This window comes from Oryzias latipes, chromosome 4, assembly GCF_002234675.1.
Source record: "Oryzias latipes chromosome 4, ASM223467v1".
NCBI classification, from domain to species: domain Eukaryota; kingdom Metazoa; phylum Chordata; class Actinopteri; order Beloniformes; family Adrianichthyidae; genus Oryzias; species Oryzias latipes.
The window spans coordinates 9,203,433-9,216,459 of NC_019862.2; the positions used below are offsets into that span (position 1 = coordinate 9,203,433).

Here is a 13,027-nt window from a genome sequence, read left to right on the forward strand (position 1 = left end):
CTTCGTGTGAGTGCTGTGACTGTTAGGTTCATGCCGCTGCATTTTTCTTCTCTGCTGTCCCTCAGACTTTCTGACAGCTGTGACTTTAGCCAGCTGAGATTCTGGTCGGTTAGCTTGAAGATTCACTTGTCGCGTTATCTCTTCCGCCTGACGTACGCGCTCGATTACGTAAGTCAACGTCAGATCCGCTTTAATCTGGAACTGGCGGGAAAGTTCTTTGTCTGATATCCCAACGACCAGACGGTCCCGAATATGCTCGTCTCTTTTGTCACCAAACTCACAGTGCTCAGCGAGTTCATACAATGTCCTGATGTACATTTCGGCCGTTTCTCCCTGTTTTTGATTCCGTTGGTAGAAACACGCTCGCTCGTGGATAATATTGCGTCTCGGAATGAAATATTCGTCAAACTTTTGTAATACGATTTCAAAGTTCTTCTTATGAGCCTCCTCATCGAATTCAAACGAAGCGAATATCTTTTCAGCTTCACTGCCCATCCCGTAGATCAGCGAACTCACTTGAATCTCGCCGTCATCTTTATTCAGCTTGGTCGCCAGCCGGTAGCGGCAGAAACGCTGTCTCCACTCCGGCCATTCTGCTGGGCTGTCGAATTTGAACTCACTTGGCGGGTTGAACTTTGCCATGACTTCTATCCCGACACAGGAGCACTTCTGACACCATGTAATGTCTGTTCTTGTCTTACAGACATAAAATAGACTGCAGGACACTCTGTAGGTTCAACTCTTGAGACTTTTATTCCTCCGTTGCTCTCTAACATACATTCCAGTTCCAGACGTTCATCAATCACTTCTTCGTGTTCTTTTTCAACTCCGTCCCTTCTTGCTTAACTTACCAGTGGCCTCTACTGGTCACTTCTAACATTACAGTGTCCATCTGGCAGAGCAGATATTGGTGCAATTAGACAGATAGACAGATAGATAGATAGATAGATAGATAGATAGATAGATAGATAGATAGATAGATAGATAGATAGATAGATAGATAGATAGATAGATAGATAGATAGATAGATAGATAGATAGATAGATAGATGTATTAATTGTCCACTGGGGAAAGTTGTTTTCATAGTAAAACATTTCTTCATAAGCTACGGAATTATGGTATTCATGGATATGCCTTTAGTTTGTTTTATTTTTGATAAAACAATTTATGGCGTATGTCTCAACCATTCAGAAAGCAACAAGAAAATACATTTGCGCTGAACAATTTCCCATTTCCATGTCGATTATTACCGACATCTGTAGCTTGTCAGATGCAATTAAATGGATGGAAATAAAATGCCCCATCACAATGCGTAATGACGCACAATGGCTGATCTTGCGCTAGACGTTTTTTTGCCTCGACTTTGATGTCCGACCATTTCTTTTTTATTTCGGCCACGGTCCGAGGTTGTGAGGCTACAGCATTTATGCCGTCTTCCACAGTTTGCCACTCAAGTGCCTTTTTGGCATTAGTAATGCCCACACTGTGCCCTCCAAACAACATTTTTCTCCTCTTTTCCACCTCGACAACGATAACTTCTACTTCACATTGAGTGAAGTTACGTTGTTTTGATTTCCTCTCTCTGTTTGCCATAATTTCGCAATCAATGAATATTAACTTGTGGGCGTTTCACGGACTATTTATGGGCAATTATGGGCGTGTCATGAAGCCGCAAAAGCTGCGCCACATTTAGAATATATTGTGATTTATTGATTGTAATGTTTTGGGCACAGATCACATCTCGCCATAGGCAAGTTACCATTATATCTCTTTGGGCAGGCTTATTGCCAGTCTAGCTAGTGATCGGAGAATATTTAACTTATTGCTCCCCTACCTTACCCACTGTAATGAAGTTGGGGGATTAATTACAATTGCCATACATGTCATGACTAGTGGACTAGGCGGACCCAGATGCTGTAACCCGGAATGATACTCGGCTAGCAAGGAAGGTGAATAGGAATAGATTTAATGTATATAATAGAGTTCCAGATGGGGATGTGGCGAGGATGGTTGGAGGGTCTTGACGGCGAACACAGTGATCCAGTGGAAGTCCAGAGAAGCGGCAGGACGGAACCAGAGAGTAGGTGAGTCTGCAATCCAGAGCGTACAACAAGATGAGGTCGCGATCCTGGGTAGTGAGGAGACAAGGCACAATTAGACGAGGTAACAAGGCGAGAACAAGAACAGTAAACTAGGCCAGAGGAAGCAACGTGGAGTACAATGAACTAGCGTCGAGTACAGGTCCTGGTTCTCCTTATGAGTCCAGCCACTGATGAGGATGAGGAGGCACAGCTGGTGTCTGCAGGTGGACCTGACGAGGAGGAGGAGCCGGCTGGGGGTACCGTGACAATACATCCATTATACATATTTCTTTGCTGATTTAAGCAGAGAGAACATGGTTTCATAAACCGGGCCAGGGTGGCCTATTCCCCCTGCTTAGGTTTACTTAATATTGTATCAATATTGAAATGCTAAAAATGTAGATTTCCTATTATTGTCATTATTATTGCCATCCGCTATATGTGCCTTAGTGCATGCAGCTTACATGTTTGAATTAAATTTCAATAACAATAACAATTAGTTTCTGGTAGGCTGCTAGAAGTTAGAAGCTGGGAAAAGTAAGGGGCACTGGGGTTCTGTCTTCTATTCTCATCCAGTTCTCCTCTCCTCCTCTATTCTTGATCATTTATTTATCATTCAGTTCTCCATGCCTCTGTTTGGTGCAGTGCGATTCATGTGTTGTTGCTCTTTCCCACTCCCCGGTAATTCCAGTTTCCAGTAGGCTCGTTGGTGCTCCTGTCTTGACCATGGACCTTGTTTCTGGCTCGTGCCCCCAGCCCTCCCCTAGTTTTTTCTGGATGAAGCCCATCTGCTACACTATTCAAACATTTAGTTGTAGAGTTAGATAAGCTAAATCTTCTTTTACAGTCCTGGTACATCGCCTGTCAGTCCTGGGAGAGGATCCCTCCTTCTTGTGGACATCCCTCAGGATTCTTCTTTTTCCCCCTGAAATCTGTTTTTTTAGGAGTTTTTTTTCTTACTGAGAAAGAGGGCTCAAGGGCAGGGATGCCCAGTTTAGTTGGTCTGTTTAGTTTAGTTTAATAATCTGCTATTGTATTATATAACCGATTTTATCTTTTATGAGACACCTGTGTAAAACTTAATCGAATTTAAATTAATTTCTGGACATTTTGGGGGGTAAAATTCCAACTTTGATCTATGATGTGTAATGTACACATCATAGATCAATTAATTACCAGACAAAATGATTGTCTGGTAATAGATTTGTTCTGCATTATTACTAGTTTTAGGGAAATATTCAATAAATGTTATTGTTTTATTTTCTGTAGGCCGATTAAAAATGTGCTCTGACATCGGGTTTCTTTGCTCTTATTTCTATAGGTCACCGTGAAGACCAAGGTCTAGACATTTTTGTACGTTGCATAACATAAATGCCAGCTGTCTGACCCTGGATGTTTTTCCTTTGTGACTGGTTATTCATGACTTGCAAATATGATCTCTTCCTACATTCAATAGCTTCAAGGAGGTTTGTTGCTTACCTATCTACAAGAAACAAAGTAAAAGGGAGTAACTGTCTTAGATGATACAGTTTATCTAAGAATGTGGTTAACTTGTGTTTTTCATGATTCCCAGGACTGCATTAAGCATTTCAAACCTGTTTTGTAATTTGAAGGTTGTCCATCTGTAAAAATGTCACAAACTCAACAAAACTATTTTTTTAGGAACATTGAGCACTGCAGCTGCAGGAAAGATGAGCCTCTGTGGAGTTCCTTAGATCAGCACTGCAGTCAAAGATGTTATTGAAATTCCAAGTGGAAGCTGCACAAATAGTATAAAATTAAGAAGTTAAATATTTGGGATTTAATCTATTTTTGTTGCTTCTCTTGTGTTTTCATCTATTTTGATGTCCACTCACCAGGAGCAAAGCACTTTAAGCCAATATTGACAGAGGTGGTTTTGACTGGAGAGCAGCCAGGCAGACAGCCAGGTTCAACAGAGAAGCATGTGGAGTCCTGACCATGGACATTAACCTTCTTCTCCAGCTGGACCGATTTAAACTTCATTCGGCACTCTGCATGAAAAGAAAGCTGATTAATACATGCAGTGCAGTTGGAGAAGAAATGTATACAAAATGTTCACCTTAAAATTAGCTCACCGTTTGATCAGATTTAGCCATCCTTTTTCACATTTATTAATGTAAATCCCAGTGTAAGAATGTACAAGTTAATTTTATTTTATCTAAATGTTAAATCTTAATGCAAAATCACATTTTTAAATATAAACATCATCTACATATTAATACATACATTTGTATTTAATAAAATAAGAGCTAGGTACTTCTATTTTAGTCTCACCAGAGTTGTCTTTGCAGTTTTCTGCTGGTAAGATCCGGGAAAGAGCAAAGCTGACAGAGTTTCTGGCCAAGCGTCCATTGGGTGCACGATAATCTTGTCTGACTTCCACATCAGCATTTCCACAGAGCCCACAGGTCTTGCCTTTCATCCAGTCAGTGATCATAATCTATTTGACCCAAACGGACAACAATATTAGTTAAACTTATCTTATTGTGTAGGGTTGGTCTGTGACCTACACTAACTCATAAACAGAATCTTTATCTGGTCTTTATTTCTTCACTTTTATTTCCTGAAAAAAATTAAGGTGAGCTTACCCTCCATGACGTCTTGTTAACCCTTGTCCTATCTTAGATGACCCTACTCTTACTTTGACGTGTTATTCCTACCATGATAAAGGTGGAAAGATTTCATGTAATCCATGGACACCAGTGAAGATCAAAATTCATTGAAGAAAAAAGGTTCAGAGCACTGTCTAGTGGGTCTAGATGACCCAACTCCCAATGTTAAAATGCCTAGGATAGCACAAGGGTTATCATAGACTTCATGAAGCCCATGGCTGGATGCAAGCACAGAAACTCCCTCCTCGTTTTCTCTGATCTCAATGGAAGCTGTAGAACAAGTTACATGAGCAGTATGTGAGGATAAATGACGACTTGTCATATTTTTCAGGCAGACACACGCAGCAGTGTTTTATAGGTAACTACCCTAGGGCGGTTCAGTCAATTAACTCACCTGCTCAGCATCCTATTTAAGCCCAGGTGCACAGTTGTTCATTCTCTTTCTAACCTTCAGCGCTCATTCTTCGCCATTCTCCGTGCCCGCGGGTCTCCTTCTCTTTCGGCGTCTTGGTGTATTTCCCCCGGATGATCCCCATTTTCTGATGTGGGGTTTTCGTTCCGCTGCTCTCCTTTTGCGGCGATCAGCGGGCGGCTGACGGCGCCCAGCACATTCGTGTCGCCGCGGTCGCATGCATCTGCAGGGGGTGTGTTTTCCGCGGTGTTCGGGTTGTCCCTGGCGCCCGATCGGGAGCTGTCCGGGTCTTCTCGTCTGCCGTGGTCAGCCGAATTTCTACGGTGAGCGGCATGCGGTTCTTTTCCCGTGTTGTTTTTCTAAGGCTTCTTGCTTCCTGTTTACTTCAGTAATCGGTGACGTCACTCCCCTAAGGACCCTAGGAATTGAATTTCTTTGACTCATGGTCCACTTCATGATGCACTTCTGATTCATTTTCTGCTGTTTAGTTCTGCCTCGTCCACTTATTGTTTCAGGGGTTGTGGGGTCTTTTCTGTTTTTGTGAAGGCTGGCGGTCCTCTGGACAGGCATCGTTTTCAAAGCCGCCACTGAGGGAGGCCCCTAGGAAGTGTTCAGGTTGACGTATCTTGATCTGGAACTGTTAGCGCCTCGCAGTTCATCTTTCCGGGCATCAGTGGCCTAGTTCCTCATGCGCCTTCAGGATTAGTATATATTTTGTTCAGCTGCCCATGCCTTCTCCATGATTTCCTCCGAACGCGATATAAGGCTGAGGATGACTGTTATCGCTGATGTTCTTATTGTTCTGCCTCTATGCCTCTCAGTGGCGTCTCTTGGCATTCAGTTGGCGCTCGAAGTGTTTGTTGCTTTACCTTTCAGCTGTCGTGGCAGTCCTCATAATATTGACTTCATTATCAGAAGCCCTGTACTGGATATTTGAAGGCGATGGGTCCCCTTCATTTGCGAGTTATTGATGATTTCTCTGTGGCCAAATCTGAGTTTTGAATCTCTGTGGCAAAAACTTTATTTTCGAATCTGGGTTTCCACGTTGTTTATACTGTATGGTCCTCCACCCGTCCGGATTTATTTTTCTTCTATGGATCTGGATGGTTCATTGATGCTTGCCTCTTCCCATTATGTCATCTCTAGCTTTTGTGCAGCGTGTTGTTCAATCATTCTTTGGTTGAATATGATTTGTCAATGATTGGGCCACCTGAAATTTGCAGAGGCTTTGGTCCTACGGTCATCCGTGCATCTTGTGTTCTTGTTCTGGGTAGCTCGATCATGGGCCCCGTGTTCCTGTTCTGGATTTTCATGTTTTGCGTTTGATCTATCCCACTCTATGCTTGGAGTGGTTTTGTTATGATGACTGTCATGTCTTCAGGCTCCCACCACTTGTTCTTCTGAGGCTGCGCCTTCTGGTTTTGGGGAAAAGGATTTAAGAAGAATGGTTTGTGTTTGTCCGGCCGCCAGAATCCACAGCTCTGATGGTTTTTAAGGGGTCGTGCGGTTATGAGAGATTTCTGCCTTGGAGATTATATTAAGGCTGTTTCAATAGTGAGATGATAGTATTGTGTTGACCTGGTTAATGTTTAAATAACACCATGAGCAATGTCTACCATGACCGTTGCACTCTCAAGCTTAGTTCAAGAGTTAAATCTTGTGTCCACAAGCCAGTCTTCTATCTGCCTTGCTTAAGCAGATGACACTCTGCTAGATGCATCCCCATTTAGGGGCTTGTTATACTCCGCCTCAAAATGCTTAAGGTTCAGTCTAGTAAAAATACTATCAAAACCTATGATCCCTCATGGCTCTCAAGTTCTCTTCTGCAGTATCCAGACGCCCTTGCCTAATTAAAATTTCAGTAGTCTGTACTTTGTTGTCCACCAATTTGAGAACCACTAATATCAAATACAAAGCATCAAATCCAGCTGAGCTGCAATCCTTCCGATGACCTTCTGAAGATGCGTCCCTCTGAAACTGTCAAAGGTTACTTTCTTATCATTGGATTATATAAAAATTGTTGTTAAGATTCTGTGCACGTTCTATATTTCACTATCATTTCACTGTTGGAATTTGTGATTATGGTGGTTTCTATGGTGCGATAAATCCACAATGGGTCTTTACCTTAACTATCTACTAAATTTCACTTTCTCAGATTTGTTCTTTAAAAGCACTATTATTTCATTTATGTCAAGCATTTTGAAACTGATCAGTTTCTGGGTTATTAATATATTCTTTGTCTAGACTAATACTGCTTTGTCTTTATCTATGCATCGCATCCTGAGCCTACGAACCCCTACGCCCCGATCAGCTTCTCCTTTTCCAGAAAATGATGTCACCCCTGCATTCCTTGATCTGGTGCTGCAACGATGACTGCTTGACGTGCCTATTGCTGCACTGAAAGTGAAGGGGCAGTGGACCTCCTGTGCATTCCAATGACACTTCTGACTGAAATTATCAATCAATCAATGTCAACAGCAGAATGAATGTAAATTCTTCGATTATAGATGTTAAAAGAAAATTATTGCCAGGTGGAAGCCTCAAAATTTAGGATGTTCTGAGTTGTATCATAGCATGCGCTGGAGCTCGAATTTGGTTCTTAAGCTCATTTGTTTGTGGTATGCCAATGAAGCGTAGTAATTATGGCCGTTGAGGTCGTTCTTAATATTTAGATGGAATTTCAATTAAATGGATGTTCCTTGAGCGCGTCTAATTGGTATGCCAAATGGAGAAAGTAATGGCCATTAAGCTCGTTCGTAGTACTGTCGTTGGGATCTTCGAAATAATGGATGTTACTTAAGCTCATATAAATAGTTGCCAAAATGGAAGAAATTTATGGCCGTCAAGCTTGTTCTTAGTTTAATGGAAGTTGAATAATGGATGTTACTTAAGCATGTCGTGATACTCCATTGGAAGCATTGGATTGGATGTTAAGACAGTGTCTCATACGGGTTGTTCTTGGCGGTTTAAATTATAGTTCCGCACAGCGTTTTTGCAGACATGGGCTCTACATTCTAAGATCTGGTATGAGTAGTTCTTATGTTGGCTCCCCTTTTATTTCTTTCCCTCTCTCTTTCAGATAGTATGTTCCTCTAGTGGTTTCTGCGAACGGGAGCGGCCCTACGGTCAATGGTGCCGGGTCACACATAGCAGATCCACTAGATAGCATGTCCCCTTCGTGGCGCTGTACTCGAACGGCGGCGGCCCAACGGTCAATGGTGCCAGGTCACGCATAGCAGATCCACTAGATAGCATGTCCCCTTCGTGGCGCTGTACTCGAACGGGGGCGGCCCAACGGTCAATGGTGCCGGGTCAAACATAGCAGATTCACTAGATAGCATGTCCCCTTCGTGGTGCTGTACTCGAACGGCGGCGGCCCAACTGTCAATGGTGCCGGGTCACACATAGCAGATCCACTAGATAGCATGGCCCCTTCGTGGCGCTGTAGTCGAACGGCGGCGGCCCAACGGTCAATAGTGCCGGGTCACACATAGCAGATCCACTAGATAGCATGTCCCCTTCGTGGCGCTGTACTCGAACGGCAGCGGCCCAACGGTCAATGGTGCCGGGTCACACATAGCAGATCCACTAGATAGCATGTCCCCTTCGTGGCGCTGTACTCGAACGGGGGCGGCCCAACGGTCAATGGTGCCAGGTCACACATAGCAGTCATACTGCGAAATGAAATGAAATGAAAATGGAATGCCGCCGAAAACACACCTCATCTTATTACACACTGACTATACATTCACATTTTATTTCTTCTGGATGATTTTGGTGTGGGGGGTTTTGTCACCCGAAAGTTTTATGGAAATTTCTCATGGAATTGAACGGAGCCTTATGCCAAACGAAAAAGATGTGAACTTAAAGAATGTGGAAAATTAAGTATGTCAAATATATATTTATTACTGCAAGAGTTTTCTGACTGAATTTTCATTCATAAAAAACATGTTGTAAGCAACAGTTATCAAAAAAATTACTTTCATTATAGAAAAAACAACCAAAAAGATACAAACTGTGGGGAAACCTGTTGGATGCTGGTATGGCAGGCTGGTAAGGGGTAATACCATTCCATTGATCTTAACATGCACTTCACTCTCATTGGGGTACAGATCCATGTCTCTGCAAGAAAATAGACACAAATCTTTGTCAAATGGACTTTCTGTCTTTCTGGGGTTACTTTGTCAATTAACTCACATGTCAGCAATCTTGACATTAAGGTGTTTCTGTTAGGTGGCGTCTTTCATCTGCAGGACCATGAATTTCAGCTCCTCAGTACAGTCTTGTGCAAGAACCTGGTAGCAAGACTCTGGTATCTTGTCCTTGTACCTCCTGCTGTTAAATGTTCTGAGTGTATTGTTGGACAAGCTGCATTCAGCTGAAAAAAAAACAACTTTATTTATGTATACATTTATTTATAAACAAGTTATTTCTTTTTTTAGGAATCAATCTTAAGTAATGCTTCTATTCAGCAGTCTTTACCTGCAACAGCCTTGGCAAAGACGTAGTGGACTTTATCAATAACCTCCTCAAAGAGGGTAAGGCTTTTGATCTCTTGCAGTGGAAGGGTGATGGGAAGATGTAAAGTCATGTTGTAATAAGTGCGCTGTAGACATAAAAATATCTTATTTAGTTCAAAGGCATTATTTTATTAAAATAAGTCAAATGTGCCAAATAACATCACATACCCTTGGTGTTTTTGCAATAAGCTCAATGAACTTTTCAGATTCTGCAACAACAGTGAAAGAGAGCTGCCTGGTGCTGTTTGCACTCTTTGATTTGATCAAGTCAGCCAGCATTTTGTTGGGCATGTAGTCATAAACCCTGTAATAAAATCCATGTGTGAGATCTGAAATTGAGTATTTCAGTTGTGATGGTAAGAAAGAGTTTTCTTACTTCTCTGCAGAGCGCTTAACATAAGAGGGTAGTTTCTCCCAGGACATTCAGTTTGAAACTGACTATACCAGTTTCACCAGTGATCATGGTGCTGTACTGTTTACATTCAGCTCCCCAAGCAATCTTAGCCTGTAGTAAAAACAGCAGATTTGACAATAATACAATTCTTAATTCTTAATAATACAAGTATTAGTACAATGCTTTTAATTTATGTTGATTTTGATTTTTGATTTGAAACAGTTTATTTCAAGCAATCAAATAGGAATAATACACAAAAAAAATACAATCATCAGTTATACATTCGTACAATAACTAATCAAACTTTGGATAACTAGACATATAAGTAAATATTGCTTGAAAGGGAGTGGGGGGAAGCTAACTTATATAATCCCACCCCTGTTCTACTGTAACCATTTTATAACATGATTTATCAATATCCAGTTCCAAACTTTTATCAGACAGAATTAAGAATCTTGAAATATCAATAAAGCACAATACAAAGATAAATTACTTAAAATATTTTGTAAAAAATAACTTTTAGAAATCAACATGGTAATGAAGTATCCAAAACATATGCTAATTATGTTACTTATAAAAGTCATTGATATGATAAAAAAAAATAATACTATATCAGTAAAATAGACATAACACTTTCAGGAATTTTCATAGCAAAATTTGATAAAGTACCAAAAGTTAAAAATATGTGCAAAATTATGTTACATTAGGAAAAATCATGAATCAATTTATCAATTTTTTGAAACAAGTGAAGTAATATCATTAAAAGTCAATCAATTTAACCATTTTCAATAATTGATTAATCATTTGTTTTATTAGTATTTTTTGTATTTTTATTTATTTATTTCTATGATAAAGTATTGCTGTGAAGTAAAATAGGAAGGGTCCATATTCTGTCGATTGTCCAAGGTTGGCATTTCTTCTGCTGGTTAACAGCTGTTCTTCTTGGTTTTAACAGTTTATAGTTCTCTTCGATGTTGTGTCTGCAGACATTAGATTCTGGTCTATATCCTTCTTCAGCTGATATCAGCGGCGCCTAAGAATTGAGGTCAAGTTGTCTGCAGGTCAGAGCTGTGCTGTTAATTAGGTCACTTAGGAGAAAATGATGAATCTAGGCGTCATATTTCTTGAATGTATTTGGCTTTTTGATTTATTCCTTCATGTTGGTTCAAACGACGGTGATCAAACACTTCTCAAAGTCCTTCATGTTGTTCACAACCTGAACCTTGGAGTGGTTTGACGTAAATCCTGCAGCCTTTAACCCAAGTGTTCTCAATCTGCTTACGCTTCCCGAGAAGCCTGGCATGTTTTGCGATTTCAGCATTCCTTCTGGTCAGATGGTCATTCAGATAAGCAGCCGAACCTTTCAGATTACTCATTTGATTCATCAGAGCTAGCTTGTGTTTTTGATTCACAAACCTGATGAGGATCGCTGGTTTATCCGTCTCATTTCTCCTGGGGAGCGGGTGGCAGGTCTCGATGGTGTTGAGATCCAGGGAAATCCCTTTAGACGTGAGAAATGATTCCACTTGGTGTTCCAGAGTCTCTCCACTGCTTTCCGTTTCAGGACTGCTAGCGCTATTAGCATTAGCAATGCTAACTCCAGCTGCATTTAGCTCTGCCCGAGGTTTGATCGGTACTCCAGTGACAATGACATTATTCATCCTTACTTGTTGTTCCACATCGCCCAGTCTTTTCTCCAGAATGTCGACCCGGTTTTCTCGTTGCTCCCTGCTCTCTGGCTCTGGGGGCCTCGCGGCGGTCCTCCTGGCCCCGGCCTGGGTGGCGGATGTGGTCGCCCGGGGGGCGGTTGTTCCCTGCCTGGTGCCGTGTGGCGTTGGGGGGTTCCGGCTGCCGCTGCTGCTGCGGCGGGGGTCTGGGTGTGGGGGTGGCTGGGCACTCTCCCTCCTTCTTTTCACATTCCACCATCCATTTTAGAAGAACATAAACACTCACCTGAGCACAGGTGTTAGCTCACCTTTGCACTGATAGTTTCCATGATTGAATGAATAAAATATTTCACACTAGTTGGTTTGAAGGCATAGAAAGCGTGGAAGGAAAGGAAGGAGAGTGCCCAGGAGGGGAGCGCCCCGGGGAGAAAGGGGGCCCACCAGGGGTGTTGTAAACTTGGCCCGACCAGGCTCGGCCACAGTTGGAGATTTGGCGGGGCCCAGCACCCAGGGACACGGACAAGAACAAGATGTATTGCAATCTATTTGCAAGAAAGTACTCGTGGAAGTTAGGTAGTTCTAATCCTCCACAGCTTTTTGCAGATTTTAAAGTTTTTAGACTAATTCTTGCAGGTTTATTGTTCCATAAAAAGCTTGATATGGATGAGTCTAATGTTTTGAACCATTTTAGTGGCGGTTGTGTGGGAATCATTGAGAAGAGATAATTAACTTAAGGTAAGATTTTCATTTTAACCGTGGCTACCTTGCCCATAAGGGACAGAGGCAGGTTGGTCCAGCGTGTTAAATCGTCCTGTATGTTTTTCAGTAATGGGGTGTAGTTTAGCTGCACCAGTTCTGATAGTTTGGGGGAAAAATTGATACCTAAATATTTGATATTTCCTGATTTGACTGGTATTGTGAGTCTTTGTTCCGCATTCCTGTTGAGTGGTAATAAAACAGACTTATTCCAATTAATGGAATAGTCTGAAATGGAGGAGAACTCATTAATGATTGTTGCTGTTTTATTTACAGAATGTAAATTACTTAAAAACAGTAATATGTCATCCGCATAGAGACTAATTTTATGATGGCTGTGTTTGGTTTTAATTCCTTTAATGCTCTCATTCTGTCTTATTGCTGCAGCTAAAGGCTCAATAAATATAGCAAAAAGAGAAGGAGAGAGTGGGCAACCCTGTCTGGTTCCTCTTCCAAACCTGTTGGAAGTCTGTTTATTGGTTCTAACTGATGCATTGGGGTTGTGATATAATATTTTGATACATTTGATGAATGATTCTCCAAAGCCAAACTTATGGAGGGTAG

General features: G+C 41.6%; 1 protein-coding gene across 1 annotated transcript; it reads right to left on the bottom strand.

Moving 5' to 3' along the window:
- Positions 1-3,724: 3,724 nt before the first annotated feature.
- Positions 3,725-4,561, bottom strand: LOC110014930 (vitellogenin-1-like). The gene is made up of 3 exons (XM_020702295.2): positions 4,377-4,561; positions 3,938-4,093; positions 3,725-3,840 (listed from the first exon to the last, which is right to left on the bottom strand). The coding sequence occupies exons 1-3, from the start codon at positions 4,537-4,539 to the stop codon at positions 3,740-3,742; spliced, it is 420 nt and encodes a 139-aa protein (XP_020557954.1). The 5' UTR covers positions 4,540-4,561; the 3' UTR covers positions 3,725-3,739.
- Positions 4,562-13,027: the final 8,466 nt, after the last annotated feature.

Coding starts and splice junctions, on each gene's coding strand:
- LOC110014930 (XM_020702295.2), bottom strand. CDS start 4,539: ATGATCACTGACTGGATGAAAGGCAAGACCTGTGGGCTCTGTGGAAAT. Junction 4,094..4,376: donor AAACTGCAAAGACAACTCTG/GTGAGACTAAAA, acceptor CTTTTCATGCAG/AGTGCCGAATGAAGTTTAAA. Junction 3,841..3,937: donor CTTAAAGTGCTTTGCTCCTG/GTGAGTGGACAT, acceptor CTATTTGTGCAG/CTTCCACTTGGAATTTCAAT.